This window comes from Hyaena hyaena, unplaced genomic scaffold (genome assembly GCF_003009895.1).
Source record: "Hyaena hyaena isolate Hyena2069 unplaced genomic scaffold, ASM300989v1 scaffold_487, whole genome shotgun sequence".
Taxonomy (NCBI): domain Eukaryota; kingdom Metazoa; phylum Chordata; class Mammalia; order Carnivora; family Hyaenidae; genus Hyaena; species Hyaena hyaena.
The window spans coordinates 1,255,891-1,283,036 of record NW_024081118.1 but is presented as its reverse complement, the minus strand read 5'-3'; the positions used below and the strand labels follow the sequence as shown (position 1 = coordinate 1,283,036).

Here is a 27,146-nt window from a genome sequence, read left to right as displayed (position 1 = left end):
AGATGAACATTAAAAACATTCTTTTGCCTCCTAAAAGTGCCAAGCTAAGCAAATCAAGAACGAACACACACACGAACACACACACACACACACACACACACACACACACACACAGAGGTTATGAGAAAGGTCACGTTATCTTGGCGCTCTGTCTCAATACTGAAGGAGAGAAATAATTTTGAAGACTTTTGAGACTCAATTCAAAAAGCTTCGACTTGGACTTTCACTGGGGTAATATACTAAAAGAGGTTACACTTTTATGATCAATTCATGCTATTACCATTTTATTAACAAAACGCTTAGGGTGCTTCAGAGCAGATGTGTTTCCCCACAGAAGCTCCCACGTGAGCAGCGCTGGGTTTCACAGTGTACGCTCGCGCCTGTTTCTCGTCCCGTCTCATATGGACAAGTCTCTTCAGTACTGTTACCCGATCTGGCGGGCCTTCTCCATGGACTCTTCCCTCATCCTCTGCACAGTCAGGGGAGGTCAGACCATACCAGCCTAAGTCTCACTGGTTTTCACAACAAAATTTATGTCTTTTCACTTTTCAAAAATATTTTAATAATTTTTGAAAGATAGAGACAAAGTGTGAGCAGGGGAGGGGCAGAGAGGAAGACACAGAATCTGAAGCAGGCTCCAGGCTCTGAGCTGTCAGCACAGAGCCCGATGTGGGGCTCGAACTCACAAAGTATGATATCATGACCTGAGCTGAAGTCGGACGTTTAACCCACTGAGCCACCCAGGTGCCCCCAAAATTTTATTTCTTGCTCATACTACATGTCCATCCACTTGGGGTTGGTGGAGCCCTGCTTCATGTTTGCTCACTCAGGGCCCGAGCTAATGAGGCATCATCATGATTGTAATATTAACAGTCACTGCAGGGGAATCTAGGGGGTGAAGAATTACCCACTGGGTTTCACGTGGGCAGATACTTGAAGTGATCACCAGAGGGGTCTTCTTGCTCCCCCACGGTGAAGTGAGGGCTTGACTTGTCTATTTCTCAGTCAGTAGCATAATCTAGCCACACACTGAATAACACCCCATTGCTTTTTAAAGCTAAATCATTGCAATGGTGGTGAGGGAGATGTCGGGAGAGATGGGCAGTGGCAGGGAGTTCCGATATGAATCCTTCATGGCTATGGAAAAAGAAAAATGTTGCTGGGTTACCAGAAAAATACATTTGAGTAAGTGACCTTGGCCTTCTTTAGAACTTGTCTTGTTAGAGATGGCAAATGGGTTTCACTTAGTGGGTTAACTTGAATGGTGCTGACTTCCTGCAAATCTCTCTTAGGATCCTGAGCTTGCATCCGTGGTAAGTGGGGGGTAAATGGAATGATTAACAACATCTGCCAAGGACGCCGGGACACAGGGACAGAAGCATGTTTCTGCCATGCCTGGTTTGCCCCATTCCACCACTGACTCATACTCTACATTTAGACTTCCTTCTACCTGTCTGACAAGACTATACATTTCCAGGAAGCAGCATTCTTCACGGTGGGCGCCATACAAATACTTGTTGAGTGAATATTTGCTTGGGAGTGACACAGAAAAATTAGGTGGGTTTCCTGTCTAGGTTAAGAACATTTCTGGGCAAATTAAATTTGTGTAGCATTATTATTTATACAGCCTTCAGAATATTATAATATTTGTAATAAGATTCATAAAATCGTAAATATTCAATTAAAGTAATTTTCACAAGGAGTTAGTATTTCCTAAACATGCCCGAGGTTCGACAAAAAGTGCTGAATGTTTACTGGTCTATTTAGAGCTCAAAGGGCCTTCCTGGTCCTCGTTACTATCACATACTCACAACCAGAACTGCCTTGCTTCGACAGAACACAGACAGTTCTGTTCTATATTGTTGACTGACTCCAGGACTTATCTTAAATGTAATACCCAACTCTTTACATAGCGGACATCAGATTTCTGTGACCAGTTAAGCCGATGGAGAGGAAAGAAACAAACACACGTGTTAACATTCCCTGGATTTTGTTCCACGCTCATCCCCATGCCGGGCACGTCCAGGGCTCTGCCGCCGGCCGCCGCACACCACCATGCTTCGGAAGGTCCTTAGCACCACGCACCGTCCCTATGATCGAGCGGGTGTTGCTTCAGTGTTTGTGACAAGAGTAAATAAATGAACAAACACACGAATTAGAGGAGTCGACAGATGATACTGCAGAAGAGACTGTGTTCCACCTCAAGCAGGATTACCCTGTTACCCTGCTTACTCTCTGTAAACCACCATTTTAAAGCAAAACTTTAATAGCCAATAATATTATCTGTGAAAGGGAAAATAAGTTAAACAATTAAGACATGGCCATATATATATGGGGGGGGGAGAGAGAAAGGGAGAGATGGAGAGAGGGAGGAAGAGAGAAAGAGTCAAACTAGAAACTTGTAAATACTCTAATACACACTGTCCATCAGAGATTATTAAGACACTTCCAATATCCCCTTGGCGTATGAAATATATGTCAATATAAGGCAAGTTTGCTTTCTTGTTAGAGCACACCTGTGGCCGTCTAGAATCATTTTTTCAGATGTGATAGAAGAAAAGGTCCGGGCTCTAATAAAGGACAATTCATACGTGCATTTAATGAGTACTGAGGATGCTAATGGTGTGTACACACTGTTAAAAGGAATCAGTTTGTGAACTTACATCGGCATCTTCAGAGCCCACTGTGGTTTATGCTAGAAAACTGGAAGGCTACACGGAAAAAATAACTAATAATAAACCAGCATCCATCTGGCTTCCCTGCGAATGCATATGTTAAAAATAATCAGATAGTTTCTTACACACTAGCAGAAAAGAATCTGAAGTTATTATCTGGGGCAAGACCCAGAACAGCCCATCAGGCTTCAAGCATTTACTCAGCTCTCAGGGAGCACCTGGGAGGAGTCAGGAGTTACCCTCGGACTGTGTGCCAGGTCAATGTTTCACTCTAAGCAGAATGCCGCACGGGAGAACGCGTAAGCACCAGGTTCTTCTGTTATAGTGGTTTTTGCAAAGGGCGAGAAAATGTACAATTTTCCACTGCTACCATCTTAAGCCTTCAAGGACAACGCCACTGCATCCGTTGCTCTGAACTCCTATTATGATATTATTTCATTCATAAACCATCAACAATTGCTTACACTTTACTAGATTTTATTCTGAAACACACTCAATAAAATTCTAACTCTTACACTGGCTAATCCTTTGTGACTACTCCTTTGTGAGACTGCTACAGAGACGTGCTGGGAGCAGCCAGTGACAGAAAACAGTCCGGTTTGTTTTTCCGGTTCACAGGCTACTGCACGTTTTGTTTATTCTCAAGGGGTCTCAGGTGTGAAGGGAGGGACATTTTTTTCAAAGTTAATCTTAGAAAATGACCTGTTTCAGTGGCAAGAACTATAGGCCAGCTCCTGGTACTTCAAAATAAAAATAAAAGGCAGCATTGCCTTTGCATCTGGAATATGAAAAAAGTATTTTAAAGCACCTGTGGACAAAGGAAAATGCTATAGTTAACACTGTCCTTAAATAAAACAGTACATGCAAAAATGGAGTCTTCTAACTAGTATATGTTCCCTACGATAGACCTAGAGATATTTATATCCACAGAGCAAAACAGGGTTTTAGGAAGTGAGATGTCTGAGTAAATGAAAAAGTATCAGAGCATTAATACGCATTACACTTTCCAGAATGTCATGTTTCACCAAATCGCGGTGTCGTGTGAGTTTTGCATGGTTGTCTAATGCAGCTGTTCTCATAGTCTCTACTTCTAATTTCACTTTTGGTTACACACAGGGACCCAGAGACAATCCTTTCACACATATACAGAGTCATGTGGAAACTACACTGAATCCTAGCTGCCTGTCTGTGTGCCACAGTCCCCAGTCTCGACAGAAACACATTCTCTCTCAATCTATCAATTTTTGAAGAAGAGTAAGCTCTCCAGAAATATTTGCTGATGGACTCCTTCTGGAATTCTGCACAGCACAGCATGTCATAATCAATTCACGGATCCCATAAGCTAATGGAGGCTGCAGGTACCAGATGAACAAACAAATGACAGTAAAGAAAATGTGTCATCTTGAATGGGAAGCCTGGAGGTAGAAGGTTGGTCAACTCAAGGCTTTGAGATGTCGCCATGGGCTCCCACCTGTCTGCTCTGCTAGTCTGGGACTGCAGGCTATTCTCAGAATCTGACAGAAGGCTCCAGAGCTCCAGCCATCTCCTCACAGGGTGGGTGCAGAGGCCAAGATAGGCCTTTTCTCACAGGAGTCTCTTTTTAAGAAAAGAGAAACCTTTGGGCACCTGGGTGGCTCAGTAGGTTAAGCATCTGACTCTTGATTTTGGCTCAGGTCATGATCTCAGGGTTCATGGGAAAGAGTCCTATGTTGGGCTCTGAAGAGAGAGCAGAGCCTGCTTGGATGTGTCCCTTTCCCTCCCTCTCGCTGCCCCTCCTCCTGCTCACTCGCTCTCTCAAATAAACAAACTTTAGAATAGAAAAGAATAGAGAATAGAAAGAATAGAATAGAATAGAATAGAATAGAATAGAATAGAATAGAATAGGAATATGGCCTCTACTCCTGGCCACTATAGTCAAATCACAGGTCTCAATTCCCGTTTCCTCTGGGCCCAGGTTCCAGTCTGGCACCCAACACCGTCTTCACCAATGCAGGAACCCAACTGCACAGCCCCTCAACTGCCTCCAAGACCACAAAGGCAGTCCTTTCAATTAGCAATCTCCATGCACCCCAAATGCTGAAACACAGAAGTGATCAATAATAAAGTGTAGAAGTCCTGACATATTGTCTCACATGTGGGATTTTCTGTGGGTTCCTGACACGGCCTCTGTAAGAGCCTGACTCAGCAGACACCGCCTGTGCCTTCATCTTGTGGCATAGACCAGGATGCTAATTTTGGAGAGGAAGAGCTGAAGCCTATCTGGCTACCCCCAGGAGAGCCTTCCAGGAAGGAAGGGAACAATATCTGTTACAAGTGTTATCGACAGGATCCTTGGCATTTGCTAAGAAGGCCCTTTCCTAAATGTGTGTCACGGTCACTTGTTCCCCTGGAAAGATTGAAAACAAGTACAGTGACCACCGCTGTACCCCTAGTAAATAATTGTGAGACAGAGGACTTTTAATTTAAAAACAGGACTTTTGATTAAAAAAGAACCGAGAGTACCTTATGCTGATATATGGTTAAATGGGATTGACTGGAGGAAAATCACATTTCTTGGGTCAGGCATTGTGACAGAACACTTAACGTGTGTTTCTTCACTGACTTTGCCTGAAGCACTCATTGTTTCCCTGTCCTCCGTTTTCCAGACTACAAGCGTCTGGAAAATAAAGCCTGGGTGTCATTCACTGTTGTATCAAGACCCAGTGGGAGATAAGAAAAGGCTTTCAACATACCCTGAACAAGTGAATGAAGTGCAAAATATTCTCAGAGCAAGGTACTTCTATGCATTTTCATAGAAGGAAGCAGCTAGTTAGGTCACTTGTTGACTGAGTTGGTTCATCTGCAGTTGTTTTTTTTTTTTTAATGTTTATTTATTTTTGAGAGACAGACAGAGTGTGAGCATGAGAGGAGCAGAGAGAGGGAAACCCAGAATCGGAAGCAGGCTCCAGGCTCTGAGCTGTCAGCACAGAGCCCGACGCGGGGCCCGAACCCACGAACCGCGAGATCATGACCTGAGCCGAAGTCGGACGCCCAACCAACTGTGCCACCCAGGCGCCCCTCATCTGCAGTTTTGAAGGCAGGATTCACAGAGCGTGCAGGCAACAGCCCCCTCCCCTCCCCCCGCCGACCTGGGCCCCTACTGGCTGCTTCTGGGCCCTATAATACCTCCTGTGGGGCCGGGGGTCTGCCCAACCCATATGACACCCCGTTCTCTGGGCCTGGGGGGCTCCCATTTCTAAGGAGTGAGACACAGCAGCAACGTCGGTACCGCGTCACTGGGCCCTGGCCCTCGCACGCCTGTCTGCTCTGCACGGCCCTCCCTGCCTCCCTCCTGTGCCCCAGCACATGGGGTCATCCTGAATCTCCAATGCAACGAGCGGTGCCTGGCACAAGACGCGGCCCAGGAACACTAAAGGAGCCCGCGGTAATAAAACAGAAACTCTTCCTCATAATCAACCAGATTCTACCATATCATGACTCACACCCATTTAACCATAAACCATGAACATTTATTTAGCATTTATTATTTTGTACAAAGTACATTGACAGAGGCTATGGGGCATAAATACAAAACAAAAAATAATCATCAAACCTAACAAAGCAAGGTACAGAGATGGAAAATCAAAACACATTCAACTCTGAACGTTGACTCCAAAAGCGTATACGGCTTTCCCCGGAGCAGCGCACCGGCAATCATGTTTCTGAGACTCCCCACATGACTGGGGAAAGGGCTTCAGTGTAATTATCACCAATCCGGAGCACTGAGTGGGGAGAAGTGGCCATACACGCATGTTCTATCTGCTACTCTTACTGTAAAAGGGCTAATACGAATGAGCTTTAAAAAAACAAAACAAAACAAAACAAAACAAAACAAAACAACGCTGTGTTTGAATGGACTGTTCGGTACTACTTCCTAGCTGTGTGTCTTTGGAAAAAATCATTGAATCTGGGAAGCATTTTCTTCATCTGCAAAGCAGTGATAAGATTGGCTTTCATGTGGGTGGGTTACAAGCTCTCCTCCCCCCCAGTAAAAGTGGAAATGCTTTACGACATCTACAGCAAAAATGAGAGACATGTCACTTAATAAAGCAGACATGCAGAAAAAGAACACAAAGGAATAAATGAACAATGAATTCGAGCAGCAACCATTTTAGAAGTTCAGAGAATGGTGAGGCAGTGCCTTGGCCTGATTTACTGCTTCAGAGAGTAGAAGAAACATATGTAATAAAACGTAGAGGTAGAGACATACACTTAAATATTTTATGTTTGGCTTGCCTTGACTATTTCTAGAAATGTTGGGCCCTTGAGCTATTTCATTAGTTTTTTTCTAGTAAGTTTGAGATAGATGCCTGTGACTGTCGACAGAATACACTGAAAATATAAATCCCATGAAATGTGACACAATTTCATCCAATGTGTCTAAGATATTACACATAATTTATTGATAGCTCCTAAATGAGAATAAAAATGGAAAATATGTTCCAATCTAACAAGAATGCGATAATATGGATACCAAAGCAGGTACTATTAATAATTATTTTATTCTACAGCCGCTGTAATTTGATAGGTACCCTGTACACGTCAGGGAACACGAGAACTTGTATCTGAAGTATGTTGAAAAGGCAGTGGAAAACATATTTTTCTATTTAAATCTAAGGAAATGACTATACTTTAAGAGTACTGGGCAGGATATGGTCATATTTTGCACTCCATTCTTCCTGTGCCACTACCTAAGTGTCAAGGTTGAGATCTATCCTAATATTACGTTATTCCCTGCGTGAATCTATACGACTAATGGAACAGTTTCAAATACACTAGACCGTTAATACAAATATAAACGTATTGAATTCATTATGGTTTAACTTCAATTCTGAGGATTTATGCATCATCTAGAATTAGTGAAAGAACTGAAATATTGGATTAAGGGATCCAGTTTTCTAGACAAGTTCCAGGGTAATGCTACTTAAAGTGCCTGTCTGCCACGTAACAAGGAGCTCAGGCCAGGCTGGGGATCAGAATACAGCTTTCTTCATCAAAAGTTCTTGCTATGATCAGCAATTTTAGTAAACTAGAGGGCACTTGGGGTCACATTAATCTCCATCTGGCGCAAGCTCCTTACCTTACTGTGGACTACTAACAAAGGATTTCTGGGAATGACAGGAGGCCCACGGATTGCCTTTGAGCTACAGTGGTCTAAAGAAAACTAGAAATGGACGATTTGCTTTGGTCTGACCTACTGAATCACGAGCCTGGTCAGAGAAGTGCTCTAGAGCCTGCTTGTACAGCATTGCTTTGAGAGAGAAAGGGACATTGGGATCAATTCTTAAGTGCACACTGTGGTTACTGTTTCCCTTATTCACCCTCCTACAATGTCCTAAACATTTTCCATATGACTTCCTAGCAGTCCCTCTAGAGCCACCCACTTGGTTTCCCGACCCTGTTGATGCTGAGCCTGGGAATATGAGCTGACGGAGAACGCAGGAGGACGCGCTGGGGGCCAGTTCTGAGCCTCAACCTTGGGTCCTCTCATTGACTCTATACAACCCTCCTGTGCTTCTTTATTGCCATGAAAAGCACACACGTTGGGCAGCCTGTTAGAACAGAGATGAGAGACCCACGGAGCAGATGTGGATCCAACCGAAAACAGAAGGCAACACCGTGCAAACCTAGTCTAGGTCTGTCAAACTCCATTTGACCCCAGTGAGAGTAAGTCATTCTTGCCTCAAGCCACTTAGTTTGGGGATAGTTGTTACACAGCTTATTGTTCAAATAGCTAATGAATACATGTATGTAGGGAACCTTCCAAGATTCCAGGTGAGGAGGGCTGCTCAGATGGACAGTGTTGGGGAAGCTCTTGTCACACCCTGGGTCCAGGCACGGTGGAGGAGGTGTGAGAAACTAGGTGTAAGAGTAGTGCAGAGACAAAGTGCAGAGAGTCCCGACCAGGACTCTGATACAGCCTTATATTCTTCCCCAGTTAATGTAGTAAAAAACATAAACAAATGTAATACAAAACTACCAGAAATCTGTAAATGAAGGAGGAATGTTTCAAACTAGGATAGAAAAGATTTTAACCATTTACTAAAGAGGGGGAATTTTTATTTATTTTTACTTTATTTTTTATTGCATCTTAATGTTTATGTATTTTTGAGAGAGACAGAGACAGAGCACAAGTTGGGGAGGGGCTGAGAGAGAGACATGGAATGTGAAGCAGGCTCCAGGCTCTGAGCTGTCTGCACAGAGTATGATGTGGGGCTCAAACTCATTAACCATGAGATCATGACCTGAGCTGAAGTCGGACGCTTAACCGACCGAGCCACATGGGGGGACATTTTATGCTAATAGTAGAATACACGGAGGCTCACATAAATAAAGCTGCAGTCTTCAGTTTGTTTTCCTAAAACAGTCAGGCTACCATCAAAGTAGAGTTCTTATTCCATGGTGTGGACCCAACTCATTTCCTACTATTCTTAGTATTTTCCTTTCAAGTTCTAACTTAATAGATCCCATCAGGATAGGGTTCAAGACTGATGTTTGGACTCCGACACCTCACAGAGACAGCTGCATTAGTTCATGTAGCTTTTGTGAGCAGACTGGACGAAAGGACTGCTTACAGAATAATGCTTTCATAGTTACTGTTCAGTGTGAGACAAGATAATAACATGTACTTTCTACATCACTATCAAAGAATGGCTCTTACCCGTCCAACTTCCTCAGTCCATTTCCCAAAACACTCGGTTCCCTCCGCACCACGAGAAAGGGAAATATCTGAACTTAACATCTACCACAATAAAAGTAAAACAATATTTTATCCTGGTTTCTGTCTGTATAGTCCCAAGGCAAAACACAGTGTATATATGTGAACCTCAACCAATTTTTAGTTAAATTTAGGTAGGTACACACACACTAAGTTTATAGGGCATTTTGTTGTTTTGTTAAAGTTTCCTGGATACTATCTGGGTTGTAACTACATAAAAATGTAAAAACTGCTTTTATTTTTCTGAAGGTCCATTGGTATGTACCTCCAGTTGGTCAAAAATGAAAACGATGGGAACAATTCTAGCCTGAAGTCACAAAACACACCCACAAACCTTTGATTTTAGCAGCCAGAGCCAAACACTGCTGTGACTCACTTAATAAAGTGGCTATAGCCATTTTGGGGGGCTCCCCAGGGTGAAATGTTCCTCTTTGGATAGCTTTGCATATAATAAAAAATCTACTGCAACTATGACCTTGAATATCTTCTGGAATAAGGTATAAGGAAACAACAAGAATCTCTAGTAAATAATAGCTGTAAGATGAACAACAATGTTCTCTGAGCAGTGTTTTATTTACATCTTTCTGAACTGCAAATTTCTTCACCCCAGTCCATTTCAGACAGAATGTCAGCCATTCTGTCTTTTCAGGAAGCTCTTGGTCTCAAGAAATTCAATCTTCCTTTTGCAGTTAAGGCCAAGTTCTTCCAACTCACTCAATTCACCAAAGACAGACTCTATATATAATCATTCTAGAAATGCTCCTACCTACTGAGCGACATTTAAGACAAGCGGTACAATTTCTTAAGACAATTTAAGAAAACATGACATTGACTATTCTTTTATCAATAGTTCTTGCTTTCTCACTGTAAAAAAAAGTATACTATTGATCTGTTCTTAGTAAACTTCGCAATTTCTCCTCAGCTCATCTTAATATCGTATAATGATAACCCACTGTTAAGAAATGTCAGCAAAAGGGGTGCCTGGGTGGCTTAGTTCGTTAAGCATCCGACTTCAGTTCAGGTCATGATTTCACAGCTTGTGGGTTCAAGCCCCATGTTGGGCTGGCTCTGTGCTGACAGCTCAGAGCCTGGAGCCTGCTTCAGGTTCTGTGTCTCCCTCTCTCTCTTCCCCTCCCTCACTCGAGCTCTGTCTCTCAAAAGTAAATAAACATTAAAAATTTTTTTTAAAATGTCACCCATCTTTTCCATGAAGCAAATTACGTAGTCATAGAGTAAAGGTTAAGTAAATATAACCTGGAGATGTACTACGTAGATGGTTAGCATTTCTCTTCCAACAACAAGCTAGTATTAGAGCCACCGTGAAGTCTCCAATGGAATTCTATAGGTTGACAAAGTGCCTACTATAGTTTTCACATTTGCTGCAGACATTCTTATAGACTATTTCCCTGTTACACCTAAAAGTCAAATTTGCAGTGACATTATCACAACCTACATCTCTAATATTAGCCATATTTTAATACACAAATATTGATCATCTAACTAAAAACGTGCACAAACCTGGGGGCACTTTGGCTCGTGTTCATATGATCTCAAACATCTCTTCAACCTCTTTGCTTTTGACAACCTCTTAAAAACTTAAAAAAATTTTTTTTTCATGTTTACTTATTTTGAGAGAGAAAGGGACAGAGACAGAGCACCAGCAAGGGAGGCACATAGAGAGAGGGAGACAAAGAATCTGAAGACAGGCTCCAGGCTCTGAGCTGTCAGCACAGAGCCTGACGTGGGGCTCGAACCAGGAGATCATGACCTGGGCCGAAGTCAGATACTCAACCAACTGAGCCACCCAGGAGCCCGGCAACCTCTTAGAAATTTGAACATCTGTCACACATGTCATATAACTAAGGCTGTGAGGGAAAAAATATCACATATGAGTGAAGAGGGCTCTCCTTTGAGTCCCTAGTAAACAAAAAGGTCTTACAAAATACACAATTTGGGATTTAGTATCAAGAAGTAGTTTTCACCTTGGGCTGTAGGTTAGGATGATAAAACAGGTAAATCAGAAGGATTAAAATCTCCAACTATATGCTTTAGAACACATCTCAACATGGCGAGAGCACTCCAAAAAAATGAAACACAATTACCCGCCAGGCTGCTATTCTATCCACATTTCACATGTAAAACAAATTGGCCACGGAATAGGAGTTTTTTCAAAGAACCACAATAAATCTACTGAATTGCATACAAAGAACTGATACTTAAGTCGGTGTCTAATGTTTTGCTAATATTGTCAAAACAATGAGAGATAAACATAAGGCTTCTGTCAAAAACGTGCATACAAATTACCTCTGCACAGATCAGTGTCAAATCTGTATAATCTCTGCTTGAAGAACTGATCTCCAGAAGTTGTGGGCAGAATGTGGAACAAAACCTTAACCAAGGATCGTAACATGATTGATGCTTTAAAATAAGCCTCCCGTCAATGCCAGGTAATTTCAGGAGTCAGCCGGGCAGCAACTCCGAGAGCCTTTAAAATGTAAAGGAATCGATGCATGTACCGGAAGTGTGCAAGGAGGGAACTGAACTTTGCTACATCCGAAGTCCATGCCCTTAAGCCTTACTTACGTCCAACTGCCAGACACATGTTACTACCTACTGTGATTACCAAACAGACACACCTGCGAGATTCACGGACGGGCCACTTCCGAATCTGAATCGGCCAATTCAGAGCCGCAGTCGAAGACACTTCCAGAACACGGAGGATGAGTACGCACTTCACCCCGAACCCAGAGCCAGGGCGCAGGGCTTGGCCCGACGGTGGGCGGCAGAAATCACTACCTCTTTGTGAAATCGACACGAATCGTGAGGCTCCCGAAGACGTCAGGGCAGAAGAGCCCCCGTGACCAGTAGTTAGTACGAAACTGGCCCTAACGGGTCCCCGCAGAGGCCGCCTCACCTCGGGAGCAGGGGTGCCCGGGGGGGGGGGGGGGGGCCCCAGGCCGAGACGACGTCGCACGGAGTGCCGTGCGCACCGAGGTCAGCCCGGTGCCCTGAGGAAGCACACGGAGCGTCCTTTAGAACCGCCCCCGGCCAGACGGGGGCCTGGCCGTCTCCTCCGCGTCTCCGCGTTCACGACACTGGCCGCTGCTCCGCTTCCAGGCCCAGGAGGGAAAGCGAGGCGCGCGGCGCGCAAGGCGGGAAGACGGGGCACTTCCGGGAAGGGGCGTGGCCTCGGGCCGCGGTGGGCGGGACCGCGCGGGCTTCCGGAGCACGACGTCGGCCGCCAGTCCGGCTGCCAGGGGCGCGCGACTCCTCCGGACACCGGGAAGCGGGCTCAGGTCTTTCGGGACCTGTCTTCTGCCGCCTCTGCTCTCGGGCCCACCCCGTCACCGCCTGCCCCCTGCCTGGGCAGAGGCCCGTCCGCCTGACCTGCGCCCGGGGACACGCGCCGCGCTGGGAGGGCCCCGGGCCCAGGGGCGCGCCGTCCCGCGCGTGGTTCCCCGCCTGCCCCCCCCCCCGGGGCCCCGACCTACGCCGCCCCTCGGAGCATCAGACGCGGCGGGGTCTTCTAACGGGACCGAAAGTGCCCTCCAGCACTGGTGAGGGTGGGAGGAGAGGAGTAGAAATTCTATTCGTATTTATTTCAACGGGTCCATTTTATTTATTTACTTATTTTAAATGTTTTATTTATTTCTGAGAGAGAGAGAGAGAGAGACAGCGTGAGCAGGGGAGGGTCAGAGAGAGAGGGAGTCACAGAATCTGAAGCAGCTACAGGCTCCGGGCTGTCAGCACAGAGCCCGACGCGGGGCTCGAACCCACAAACCGTGAGATCATGACCTGATCCGAAGTCGGACGCTTAACCGACTGAGCCACCCAGGCGCCCCTCAAGGGTCCATTTTAAAAAAGAGTTTATAAACACTGAGTCATCAAAGTGGTTTTTGTTTTTTAAGTAATGATGTTCACCATCAAGGAGGCTGGAAGGTCCGCTCCGAGCGACCAGATGTGCCGTCCAACAGCCGCAGGGTCAGTGACCCCTGCCAACACACCGGGTCTTTACGGGAGCATTCAGACCTGCTGTCAGTGGGCCGGGGAGCCCCCCCCCCGGGGAGCCCCCCCCCCCCCGCCACGCTTGCAACCCCGGGGGCCCCCTGGTGACACGGGCCAGTGCTGATGACTCTGGGCTTTCACGTCCAGGCTTTCATTTCCTCAGCTCCATAACCTGGGTGTTTGGATTTTGTTTTTGTTTTTAAAGGTCTTTGAGGAAGGTGTCCTATGGAATGAGGCTCTCTCGCTGTCCCATCCAACACACACGTGTCCACAGCAGGGATTCTAAATCATCGTTCTGGGGAAAGACACCACTTACATTCTTAGCATCAACTTCAACCATTTGGTTGCACACAGTAGGCATGACTAACCTTATGTAATTGTCGACACCTTTTCACTCCTAAGTAGGGCGAATGGATGGTCTTTACGCTGTGTTCTGTCTGCTTAATAATCCGGTAGGCACCTTGTGCGCAGAGACCTTGCTGCTGACCTACCATAACCTACAAGCACACCCTGCACATTGCTACGGTTGAAAGTAACACGGAGCAAATGGTCGAAATACTGCACTATGAAGGGATTTTCTTAGCTTTTTAAGCACACATCCTGGTTTTGAAACAGATTTGGTGATCAAGTCTTGCTAGCATCTTGGGCAGCCCAGGGTTTCAAGGCCGAAGGGAGCACGGATGGCTTTAAAGACACGACAGCACACAATCCGAGTCCGGAAGGGATTAAAATTAACCTATGTGTTTCCTTCAGGATTTATAAATTGCATCCTCTCTTCTGACTTTTCCAGGTTGTTAATTACTATTTCTGCTCATGTGAGAAAACAACTTACTTCAGTAGTGTCTTTCTATTACGAGGTGAATTCAATTTATCCATTAAGTCCACACCAAAATCCTATTGAAAAGAGATTATCGCATTCCTTGGAAGAGGATAATGAAGCTCAGAGAACATAATGCTTTCTCCAAGGGCATTCAGATAATAAGTGACAAATTCAGGGAACTTAAACTCTATTTTTATGACTTCAAAGCTACAACAGGCTTGCGGGACACCTGGGTGACTCAGTTGGTTTAAGCATCCAACTTCGGCTCAGGTCATGATCTCATAGTCCATGGGTTCAAGTCCCAAGTCGGGCTCTGTGCTGTGCTGACAGCTCAGAGCCTGGAGGCTGCTTCCATTTCTGTGTCTCCCTCTTTCTGTGCTCGTCCCATGCTCACACCCTTTCTCTCTCTCTCTCAAAAATAAATAAACATTAAAAAAATTTAATAAAAGCCACAACAGGTTTTCTATCTTACCGATCTGTGTATCTTAAGCAGGGCATGTGCCTGGGTGAGTGTGTGGGGGGGGTGTCTAGGAGAGGGGGAGAGAGAGAAAGAGAGAATGTTTTCCAGAAGTGCAGTTACAGACGCTGTTGTTTTATGTAAGGATAGAGTAACGTACCTTAATTAAAATGTTATACTAGTGGGGCGCCTGGGTGGCTTAGTCAGTAAAGCGTCCGACTTTCGCTTAGGTCATGACCTCGCGGTTCGTGGGTTCGAGCCCCGCGTCAGGCTCTGTGCTGACTGCCGGCTCAGAGCCTGGAGCCTGTTTCAGCCTGTGACTCCCTCTCTCTCTGACCCTCCCCTGCTCACGCTGGCTCTCTCTCTCTCTCTCAGAAATAATAAAAAAAAAATTAAAAAAAAAAAAATGTTATACTAGTTTTTGAAGATGCCTGTGTTTTGTTGACTTTCTGTTTAGTCACAGAGGGAGAATGAGTCAATATTTGCAAAGAACAGAGCTCGCAGTTTTCTTTTTAAGAAAAGAAAGGAGGGTCCTAGTTATTTTAGATGAAAAGCTCAGCACCAGAAGGGAAGGCTCTCACCTAGGACTCCAAAAGAGAAGAGGGCACCACGGTTAACCGCTGGGCAGGTGTGCTACACGGCCATCCCAACACCACAAATCACACCCCTACACGAAGTCATCATTGGTTTTGTGGTTGTTGGGGTTTGTGTGTGTGTGTGTTAGGTTGTCTGCTGCAAATTCGAGGGCGGATGATCCTGTTTGCTTTAAACTTTTCTATAAAGAAGTAGTCCGAGAGACTATTTTAGTATCCGAAACCATGACTACAGCCCGGCTCCATGTTTTTATTTTAATTCAATGCCAGTTTATCTCATGTTGCATAAGCAGTAATTTACGAGTTATCCTTAGAACATTTGGTCCCTTGTCTTCTAGCCACAGGCACGAAGGGTCCGGCACAGCTCTCCATTCTACATGAAAAACACTGGAGTAAGAACATAAAATAAAACCAAGTCTTTGTTCAAAATTAATAGCGCCTTAAGTTGTTTTGAAGAAAAATAAGGAAATACCGAAAAATAGAAGCTTTGTCAGTGTTCCCTAGACTTTTCTGTTCCATTTCACTTATAGTTTGTAAAGAAAAACAATCGATGGTCCTATCTTCTTTGTCTTCTACATCAGAAATTAGGTCTCTGGTTTTTACAAGCACGGTACACAGCTCCTCTGCTTAGCTCTCGTCCTCCGGAGGCCACCAGAAAGAGGCTACTTATGTTCTGTGCATAACCAGCGCTGCAATGTTTCATCAACACATCAGTAAACAAGCACAAATCGGCAGTGAAGCACACTTCATGAGCTGAGTGGAATAGAATATCCCTAAGTGGAATGGAAATGATAATGGAACAGGACAGGCGTGGGCGTCTCACCTCTCTGGATAGAGAGAGAGGCCCCCGGAGATGTGAACATGCCCCAAGCTTTCTAAGGAAAAGGAAAATGCTCTGTACCTGAGGCCGTTGAGATGCTCTAAGAAAGAATCCTTGTCTCTGGGCTGCTCAATTTAATTTTTTTGAGAAGAACAGAAGGTGGGTTGATTTTTATTTGCTGTTTTTTTTTTTTTTAAATGAAGCTTTTGTTTACCAGGCTTGCTTCTCATTTTCATGGTTGGAATACAATTAAATCCTATTGACAGATGGACTTCAGCCATGCTAATTACCATGGCGATCAATTACCTCAGCTGCCGTTTAGAATAGAGAGAGCTACATAAACAACAATCTGGAAATTCTGTCTTTTACGAGACTGCTGTGGAGACGTCACCTATCACGCATACAGTTCATGAAACATCCAACTGACCGTGTTACAGTGGCACGCGGGGCTTTTGTGTTTATTTCCGCTCTTTCTTGGTCCCCTCAGGAAGCCAGCATACATCCTGCTGCAAAGACGGGTGGACCCAAAGTGTCATCTTAAATAAAGGGACTTGCCGCGTAACTAGCTTTTGAGGCAGCGTGGTCGGTGGCCAGAGGCCTCAGCCGCTCCGCGTTTGGGAGGCGTGCGTGCTACTACTTGGTGCCTGCGGTGCGAGGTCTCCTGCGTCAGCGCCGGACGGGTGTGGATAATGTAAACACTCATCACTTTCAGGCAGTTCTGCATCAGCTTATAGGTGTGTGTAGTTCCAGCCACACCTTGAAGTCACAGGATGATATCCACTAGTTATCTTCATTTATACAAACATATACTAAAAGCACCCCCCCCCCCCAAGGACTTTTGGATATTCCTGAAGTAGCCTCTACACATTTCCTAACAGAGCACCTGCGCAGGCTGGAGAGTAACGGAAGCTACGGCCGACGGGCAACGTCGTGCCGAAGACCTGCAGGAATCTTGCCCTAACTATAAAGCAGACGGAGGTGAACTGAGGAAAACACCCACGCGGATTTCAACCAAGGCACCGCCTAGGCTCTTCCTCGTGGAGCCAGACCGCCCCTTCCCCTGCAAGGCTCTGGGCCGGAAGGAAACACAGGGGTCTCCTCTGCGTGCGGATGCTGAGGGCAGGGGGGTACCACTCCTTCGGGCACCAGTCCTATCATCCACTGCGTCCATTTGGTCACAGCATCTACGAGGACAACAGTCAACAGTAAGATGTATGTTTGCGTGAGGAGAAAGGAGTCAGGTGACCGGTGTGACACGTCGAGGAGAGGACTGTCCCTCCAGACCCCGGCCGGAAAAACGTCACCATGACCAAATCCTTCTTCCGGGCCCAACGGCATGGAACGTTCTGCCGTGAGCCTTCGGCACAGTCCTATCGACGCCCTGCCCAGCAACCCCAACAAGGAACCGTTATCCCTTCAAAGCAACTCGCCGACGTGAGTCTTATCTCTCCTAGTAGGTGTCGTGTTCTTTGGAAGACGAAAGCGACGCCTGCTCGTCCGTCTGTCCTGGAAGCCGCCAGCCCAATGACTTGCTTATAAAAAGTAGCCATGAAATCGTTACTATGAGAAAAAGTTAACATGTTTCTGAGCTCATCTCCAAATGGCACGTAAACTTAACGAACATGTAAATAGTAAACAAGTCTATAATTTTCCAAATACATATGCTTCTGGGCAATTCATGGGACCCATTCAAGACACCGCCAAAGATTTCCCACCGGGAATGACTCCACAGGAGGAACAAAGAGGAAGAGCAGAGAAGCCACATGTAAATCAGAACTGGATTTAAAATAACCCAAAAAGCAAATACAAGTAGTGGTTTCAGACCTCAGCAGCGCGCTCCTGGGAGCATCAGGAAGATCCCGGATGCCGGTGCCACTGTGGTGTGGACTTGTCCAATCTGTGGCCTGTGGCGCCATTCTCGTTCATTCTAGCACTCTGGCCTCTATGATTGAGGCCCTTCCTTAGGAATGTGGAGGGTTCCCAGGTGAGTAAGCTATCTCACATAAAAAAAAGAATCTAATGTAGAAAATATCTCACACAGTATTTTTAATGAAATAAAGATACAATTTTTTTAAAAGAGAAGTTTAAAAACTGTTAACTCTTGGCTGTCCTGCAGCTGAGTTTTGTCAAATGTACACCACTCTTGGAGCTTAAGGAGTACGCTCAGAAACATGCTGTCTTCTCTATCAACTGCCACAGAAAAGACAGACACCTAGAAAATGCTTCCAAAAGAACACTTTGTTGATTGAATATGATCACCACATAAGCAAAAAATTACTCTCTCATTTCCAGGATAACACATAATTACCTAAACGTAATGAGAAATTGTTGATACTAGTGTTAATATTCTGACAAAGAAAATTTATGTTCAAGTTACAAAGGTGTATCTGAACTTATGAATAGGTCTCGTCCATATTTCTAAACTACAGTTTTGAACTTTTTTTTTTGGAACATTTTTGAAATGTGTTGATTACAAGTTTGCTATAAAAGAGTACACATTACAAAAAGGTTTGAATGTTTGTTCTCAATGTTCAAGAGTCTAAACTGAGGAGGGACGGGGGTGAGGGAGAGGGGAAGGGGGGGATGGGCATGGAGGAGGGCACTTGTGGGGATGAGCACTGGGTGTTATATGGAAACCAATTTGACAATTAACTATTTAAAATTTTTTTTAAAAATAAAAAATAAATTTAAAAAAAGGTTTGAATGATTTTCCTCAATAACAGCCCAAGTCAAAACATCTTATGGTTCTATTATCATTATTCTCACTATTCTGTGTAACTTGGTTCTTCTCCCTAGAGCAAAAATTAAAAAATGGAAACGTTCTTTGTCTAAGGTACATTGAAAGTTAAGAAACAAGTATCAACCCACGAAATCATAAGTTGTTTTCATCCTGTTTTTATTACCTTACATTTATTTAATCTGTAAGTGCTTCTCTCACAAATTGTAAGTAATCTTCAGACTTTCAGTAATAAGATGTGCATCCTACAGATCTGAGTACTTTTTATATGATTAAGAAACTGGAAGGGCTTATATGGCACAAAGCTGTAGCAGCAAACTTTCTTAAAATTAAGTAAATACATGGGGCACCTGGGTGGCTCAGTCGGTTGAGCGTCAGACTTTGGCTCAGGTCATGATCTTAGTTTGTGAGTTTGAGCCTTGCGTCAAGCTCTGTGCTGACAGCTCAGAGTCTGGAGTCTGCTCAGATTCTGTGTCTCCCTCTCTCTCTGCCCTTTCCCTGCTCATGCTCTGTCTCTCAATGATACGTAAACTTAAAAAAAAAAAGTAAATACACATATATATTTGGATTTCAAAAGTATATATTTTGAAGAAGCCCAAAGCTATCAAGACATTGTATTACTCTCAACATGTAATATACACTTAAAATATATCTCTTTTCATGATTAAATGTTAAAGATGTCATCTACAATAAATACAATGCACCATAAAAGCGCTCCCTGCTGGAAAATTGCATATCATTTTAATGGCACATTCGAAGTGGCCGAGAGCACGTCCTCACTAAGTGTGCACTCGCTGACACTCTTTCTCCTCCCACGTGTGTATTTGTGTGTCCATATTCTGGTCTATATTCTGTCTCCTTGCAATAGACACAAGCCACAAACTGAGTTGCCAGCAGGTGGATACGTTCTATGTCCTCAGGTCTCATGAGGTTCTTCTACTACGTGTCTGTTTATACGTTTATGTTCAAGGTCTCATCATGGTGTTGAAGCCTCAAACGGGCGATGCTAAACCTCTCACACAGGAAATCTTCAAATTTACAAATAAAAGCTGGAACTTTCATCAGAGTATTGTCAATATGTCTATTAAATAATTATCTGAGGAAATAAATGTTCATTTGTGACAGTTGGGGCACAATTTATTGTGTACTGAAAAGCAAATGGAAGATTAGTAAGAAAATTAGTGGTTTAACCTCTGAATCAGCTTTGAAAATTCTGCATCTTTCCCAAGTTGCTTTGAGAATTTCAAGTAACAACTGTCCTGTCTTAATATGCACTTTATTTTTTTTAATGTTCATTTATTTTGAGAAAGAGAGAGACAGAGCGTGAGCATGGGAGGGGCAGAGAGAGAGAGGGAGACACAGAATCTGAAGCAGACTCCAGGCTCTGAGCTGTCAGCACAGAGCCCGACGCGGGGCTCAAATTCACAAACTGAGATCATGACCTGAGCCGAAGTCTGACGCTCAACTGACTGAGCCACCCGGGCACCCCAAACACTTTGCTTTTAAAGTGATGCCAGGCACATACTTCAAGGATGGAATCCAAACACAGCAAGCTGATACATTTGCTCTATGTGGTTATTATTACATATGCTACATCCCTACCCCTTTTTCTCAGAAGAGACACTTGCTCTGTAGAGAGCAAGGCATGGGGCTTTATACATCAAGTGACCGTACTAAGCGAAACCATAACTCTCTGGATTTTTTGCTGCATTAAGGTTTCATAAAGAGGCAAATGAGAAAGGGCACTGTTGTGAATTTATTCCAAAAACTAACTACAGGGCTGTTTAGCAGTCCGGCCTGAAATCAGTGTCATCGTTTCTCTTTTCTGGGTGTGTAGGCCGTACAATGGGAACTGGTTTTCTGAGTGATCGCCCTGAGACCTGGTAAGGCTCTCAGTTATCAGACGAAGGTTGTTATGTTCCCATATCGTACTTACCAAGGAAAAGCAGCAAGAGAATACACTTCACAGGAACCCCTCAGCAGAAGTTAGAATAACCTCCAGTTACCTGGGTTGCGCACCTGGAGAATCCAGAGCGCCCATCACTTCTCAACAGCCCATGCAACAGGAATTGATGCTGCGGGATCAAGTTTACATGTAGGAGTGTTTATATGGACTCCCAGGAATCCCTGAGTTTATTACACATTCAGAGTAAATTTTTCATTACCATCTGGAGGTAAGAGAATTACACATACGGCCTCTGAATCACCCACAGTACTGAGTGAAACGGGAAAGAATCAGACCCCAGATACGTAGCCCCAGAAGGCTGTGTCCAGTGTTTCAGATTCCAGGCTGCTGTACACAGAGATGAGGGCTGCAGGGGTGGCTGGCCTGGAGGCCCTAATTTCCCCGCTGATCCTGACATCGTGTGTGACTTTCTGGGGAAGGATGACACTGAACTGGACAGCCCTTGAGGCTTTCTGCTCTCTATTGTGCATTCTCAGAAAAGGCTAAAACAGGGGTGCCTGGGCAGCTCAGTCGGTTGAGCGTCCGACTTCGGCTCAGGTCATGATCTCACAGTTTGTGGGTTCGAGCCTCGCATCGGGCACTGTGCGGACAGCTCAGAGCCTGGAGCCTGCTTCGGATTCTGTGTCTCCCTCTCCCTCTGCCCCTCTCCAACCTGTGCTCTGTCTTTCTGTCTCTCTCTCAGAAATAAACATTAAAAATTTTTTCTTTAAAAATAAAAGGCTAAAACAGTAAAAAGCGCATCAATGCAAAATGCCACCAAAAGTAAAGAGCTACAGCAACCTAATAAAACATACTGCATAGGGGCGCCTGGGTGGCTTAGTCGGTTGGGCGTCCGACTTTCGCTTAGGTCATGATCTCGCGGTTCATGGGTTCGAGCCCCGCGTCGGGCTCTGTGCTGACTGCCAGCTCAGAGCCTGGAGCCTGTTTCAGTCTGTGACTCCCTCTCTCTCTGACTCTCCCCTGCTCATGCTGTCTCTCTCTCTCTCCTATAAATAAATAAAACATTTAAACAAACAAAAAAAAACCATACTGCATAAAGCTTAATTACGTTCAGTAACAAAGCAATGGTAACATGAACAGAGACGTTAGCTTCGTTTAATGTGAACCCTGCATTCTTGCTGTGCCAACAAACCTTCTTCTACAAAAATGATTTCCTCCGCGGTGTATAAAACACAGAGCCCTAGCATGATCTCCCGAACGGCACAAGGTCCGGAGTGGGCGGGGGGCACGGAGCCGGCCGTGCTGGCTCTGGGGGAGCCTCTGCACACGCTGGGCCCCCCCTTGCACCCGTTCTCCAGGTCAGCACAACCAGAGCTGATCTCTGGCGAACACACTGGGGCATTAGCAGGTACAGAAGCAACTCGGGAACCTAATGTTTTCATCAAAGGGCCATCTGCCTCTACGAAGAGTGGAACATACTTCCAAATAGTTCATAATCTCCTACAGGAAAAGTACGACGCAAGATTTCCCCCCCTAAAACATTATCAAATCCTCCTTATCCTGAGGAGCCGCTCCCCTTCAGGGGAGAGGTGTGAGAGAGGCCACGCACTGCTCTCTCCCGGGCCCCCACTGCGCCCACCCCCACGCGGCCGGCTGTGTGCCCCTCTCCCGAAGCGGCCCCGCCTGATCTCCTCTCCACATTCTGCATGTGTCCTCCAGATGTTACTCATTCCTCCCGAGTTGGGCAGACTTCTCTGGTGTTTTCTCAACCCTGATTGTGTGTGTGTGTGTGTGTGTGTGTGTGTGTGTGTGTGTGTGTGTGTGGTGTGCACGCACCTTCACCCTCTTTTAAAAGTGACTGTGGGGGGCGCCTGGGTGGCTTAGTTGGTTAAGCGTCCGACTTTCGCTCAGGTCACGATCTCACGGTCCGTGGGTTCGAGCCCCGCGTCGGGCTCTGTGCTGACTGCCAGCTCAGAGCCTGGACCCTGCTTCAGTCTGTGACTCCCTCTCTCTCTGACCCTCCCCTGCTCACGCTGTCTCTCTCTCTGTCTCCTAGAAATAAATAAACATTAAAAAAAAAAAAAAGTGACTGTGGGCTCCTTTCCGAACATGCCCGGTCCTTAGCAAGATCCCCGCGCGCACCCCTGGGACTCAGCACATGCTTCCCACACACTGGGCGCTTGGTCGGCGTTCCCATAGCAATGAGGAAGGAGGGGCATGGGAGCAGGACGCCAAGCAGAGCGACAGGTGAGATACAATCCTTCCTCTGACACAAACACGTGAGAAACAGAAGCCAAAGCACATTTCCTCAAGCTGCTGCAATCCCTAAGAAGCGGTGGGGGTCCTCTGACCACACCTGCAACAGAGAGGCGCGGGGGGGGGGGGGGGGGGGGGGGGGGGGGGGGGGCAAGGCAGCCCACGCTGACTACCCGGTCGTTCCTACGGGGGAGGCCCAGCCGCGCAGGCGGGGCTTTAGCCGCATACAAAGGGCGGCATCCCAGGACCGCCCGCAGCCGCCACGAGCCCCGCTCAGCTGCGAGCGGGAGGGGGCGGGCCCTCTGTCCCGCAGGGAGCCAGACACACCCCAGAGAGGCATTCGTGGTGCCCTTGACCCCAGAACTGACGCCAGGTTGGTCTCGGAGGCTCATCTCGCGCATCCACCAGAGGTAATGGCCTATTTCTAACCAGGCCTCCACGACAGCCTCCGTGTCCCGCACGCGTTCTGGGGTTTTCCACTCCCCACATCCGATGGGGAGACACCGGGAACACCCTTGCTCCCCACTGCGCTGGCTGGGGCCCTCCCGGGTTTCCGCCTCCCACCAGCAGCCGCGTCTGCACCAACGAGAAGCCCCCTCCCCACTGTCCTCACGGCGTCAGGAGCCTCTTCCTGACGTCAGGTACGTCAGGTACGTCAGGTACGTCAGGTACGTCAGGTACGTCAGGTACGTGGAAAAAAGGGCCACCACACAAATACCCGCTGCAAACCTCTTCTCTTTTTCTCTTTTCCTTCTGCCCTTTTTTATGCTTCCGGAGGGAGGAGTCCTCCTTGTTGAAGACACTGCCACGCCGCGGCCTCGCCCACGACGCCACAAACAGGCTCCGTCGGTCTCTTCCCCGCCTCGCGTCCTGCCGCTCGAAACCACGTACAAATTCCGCCGCCGACGGTGGAGGTCTCCCTTCCCTGGACAGACAGCAGGTCATGGATTCCGGCTTCTCCAATTCTTTTCATCCGAGTGACTCTCACCACTTTCCCCACGGAAAATGCACATCCGTCAGCACCCGCCGTCTCCTCTTGACCCTTCGTGTCTCCGCAGAAGCCTTGTTCCGGTTCTGCGATCTCCCCGTTCACCATCCCTCCCTCCCAAGGACGGGAGGTCATCGGGCTCAGGCGGCGGGTCCCACCCCCGAGCTCAGGCGGCGGGTCCCACTCCTGACACAGGCGCCGAGTGCCACCCCCGAGCTCAGGCGCCGAGTCCCACCCCCGAGCTCAGGCGGCGGGTCCCACCCCCGAGCTCAGGCGCCGAGTCCCACGCCCATCTTTCACCCCAGGCACACGGGGTGATGCTGTGGTGCGGGAGACCCCACGCCCTGCCTGGGGGTGACGAAGAGCGCGGGGAATACAGCTCCCAGAGCAGCCTGGGTGGACGGTCCCCTGCTGTCCGGGGAGGGCCCGCGGGGCAGACCAGCCGGGGGGGGAAGGGCCGGCCTGGGAACGTCAGGGCCGCGACGCGAGAGACTGGGCTTCCGTGGGAGCCCGCGTTCTAAGTTCCAAGTGGCACCTTACAAACGGGGCCTGGAACGCAGGCGTGGCCGCAGGGTTCCGCGGGGCCGGGCAGCGGCCGGGCCCCCCCCCCCGCCAGGCGGGAGAGCGAGCGCCAGGCGCCTGCGGAGCGCCCCGCTGACCCGCCGCCCAGCCGATGCCCTGTGCCCGCCCGGCCCGCCGGGGCCCGCGTCATGCTGGTCACCGTGTACTGTGTGCGGAGGGACCTGTCCGAGGCGACCTTCTCCCTCCAGGTCGGCCCTGACTTCTTGCTGCGCGACTTCCGCGCGCTGTGCGAGCTGGAGTCGGGGGTGCCGGCCGACGAGATCCGGATCGTCCACAGGGAGCAGGTGCTGAGCGACGACCGCGGCTCGCTGGGCTCCCACGGCCTCCGCGACGGCGACGTGCTGGTGCTGCTGCAGGCGGAGGGCGCGGGGCGCGCGCGCGCGGAGCCGGCCGAGCCGGGCACGTCGGGGCGCCGCGCGCACCCCCGCGGCCTGAGCTGGGGCGCGCAGGGCCCCGACAGCCCCGCGCGCATCCGGAGCGCGCTGCTGTCCAGCCCCCACGACCTGTCGCTGCTGAAGGAGCGCAACCTCCCGCTGGCCGAGGCCCTGCTCGGCGGGGACCTGGAGACGTTCTCGCGCGTCCTGATGGGGCAGCAGAGGGAGAGGGCCCTGCGGGAACAGGAGAGGCTCCGTCTCTACTCCGCGGACCCGTTCGATTTGGAAGCTCAGGCCAGAATCGAAGAGGAGATCCGGCAGCAGAACATCGAGGAGAACATGAACATAGCGATGGAGGAGGCCCCAGAGAGCTTCGGGCAGGTGGCCATGCTCTACATCAACTGCAAAGTCAACGGGCACCCTCTGAAGGCCTTCGTGGACTCGGGGGCCCAGATGACCATCATGAGCCAGGCATGCGCCGAGAGATGCAACATCGTGCGGCTGGTGGACCGGCGCTGGGCTGGCATCGCCAAGGGGGTGGGCACGCAGAGGATCATCGGCAGGGTCCACCTGGCTCAGATCCAGATCGAAGGGGACTTCCTGCAGTGCTCGTTCTCGATCCTCGAGGACCAGCCCATGGACATGCTCCTCGGGCTGGACATGCTCAGGAGACACCAGTGTTCCATAGACCTGAAGAAGAACGTGCTGGTGATCGGCACCACGGGCACGCAGACGTCCTTCCTTCCCGAGGGGGAGCTACCCCAGTGCGCCAAGCTGGTAAGCAGTGCTGGTCAAGAAGAGTCTTCAGACAAGGAAGTAGCAGACACTATTAAGCATTCGGTCAAGGATTTAGGATGGAAAAAGCATTGAAATGGGTTATAAATAGGCCGCCACCTTGAGGGAGCCTCAGGTCCCAGGAAATTCTAAAATATGAGCTCACTGGCAATGTAATCATTAAAAATACCAGTAACAACCACACCTGGCTCTGGCACTGCCTTCTGAGATCCGTCACTACAAGTCATGACTGCTTGGTCTCGGTCCCTTATCCATTCCCTTATCCCAACATCACTGAACCTCCGTCTCGGAAGGCTCTGGAGGTGCCACGGGATTTCCAGATAATCCATGAAAGAAAACCAATCTCTCCATTACAGACACTGTCCTATCAGATCATGGGGTGGCTCGTCCAAACCTGATGCTGTTCTGCTCATTCTCTATAAAGAGCCACCATTATAGACCCCATAGAACATCTATAACAACACAATTTCAAATCAGCACTAACAATTATTTATATTAAGAAAAAAAGGTCTATTTTCACAGACGCTGTTTTCTTTGGGAAAGGTCTTAGAAATGGTGAGTCAATTACATTCCTGAGTTAATACTTACAAATGTCTGCTTTGGACAGTAGAAAGGCCGATTTCCTCATATTTTACATCTTCCCTTCCAGGGGACTCCCCTAGAATCATGCTCACTGCAATCTTCCCCTAAAGGCTGTTTTGCCACATTTGAGAAAATGGAATTTTATCCTAGGGAGTCTAAAATAATGTCCTCTTTGCCCTGCATTCACAGAAACCCTTGTCACAAAATGTAGGCCAGCAAGTAGATCTTTTAAATTTAATTATATGGATGGGGTGCCTGGGTGGCTTAGTCGGTTAAGCGTCCAACTTTCGCTTCGGTCATGATCTCACGGTTCGTGGGTTCGAGCCCCGTGTTGGACTCTGTGCTGACTGCCCGCTCAGAGCCTGGAGCCCGTTTCAGAGTCTGTGTCTCCCTCTCTCTCTGACCCTCCCCTGCTCACGCTGTCTCTCTCTCTCTCTCCTAGAAATAAAAAATATATATATTTTTAAAAAATATTAAAAAAATAAATTTAATTATATGGTGCATCTTGGAAGGCTAGTGGTTGTGCTGTGGGGCCCATGAGAGGTAGGGGAAGGCAGTGGGTCACATCCCTTAAGACTCATTTCAGCTAAATCATCTCAAAACAAACAAATAAACAAACAAAGCCTCTGCTTTGGGGACACCTGGGTGGCTCAGTTGGTTGAGCGTCTAACTTGGGTTCAGATTATGATCTCGTAGTTGGTGAGTTCGAATCCCCACACCAGGCTTGCTGCTGTGAGCCTGTCAGCACAGAGCCCACTCTGGATCCTCTGCACCACCCCGAAGCCCCTTCCCTACTTGC

The 27,146-nt window shown here is 47.5% G+C and overlaps 2 protein-coding genes across 2 annotated transcripts in view; one reads left to right on the top strand and one right to left on the bottom strand.

Annotated features, from left to right (window-relative positions):
* Positions 1 to 18,043, bottom strand: part of PDGFD (platelet derived growth factor D) — a 96,602-nt gene extending 78,559 nt beyond the window's left edge. The window contains exons 1-2 of the mRNA XM_039254382.1: positions 17,952 to 18,043; positions 12,347 to 12,462 (exon numbers count right to left, since the gene is read on the bottom strand). Of these exons, the coding sequence (XP_039110313.1) occupies positions 12,347 to 12,462; positions 17,952 to 18,043 (208 nt within the window). The remainder of the gene's footprint in view (positions 1 to 12,346; positions 12,463 to 17,951) is intronic.
* A 6,584-nt stretch (positions 18,044 to 24,627) lies between these two features.
* LOC120246761 (protein DDI1 homolog 1-like) lies at positions 24,628 to 25,948 on the top strand. The gene has a single exon (XM_039254383.1). It carries the CDS (start codon positions 24,725 to 24,727, stop codon positions 25,838 to 25,840), a length of 1,116 nt encoding a protein of 371 aa, XP_039110314.1. The 5' UTR covers positions 24,628 to 24,724; the 3' UTR covers positions 25,841 to 25,948.
* Positions 25,949 to 27,146: the final 1,198 nt, after the last annotated feature.

Bases quoted from the DNA above. Each gene is read 5' to 3' on its own strand.
- LOC120246761 (XM_039254383.1), top strand. From the start codon at position 24,725: ATGCTGGTCACCGTGTACTGTGTGCGGAGGGACCTGTCCGAGGCGACC.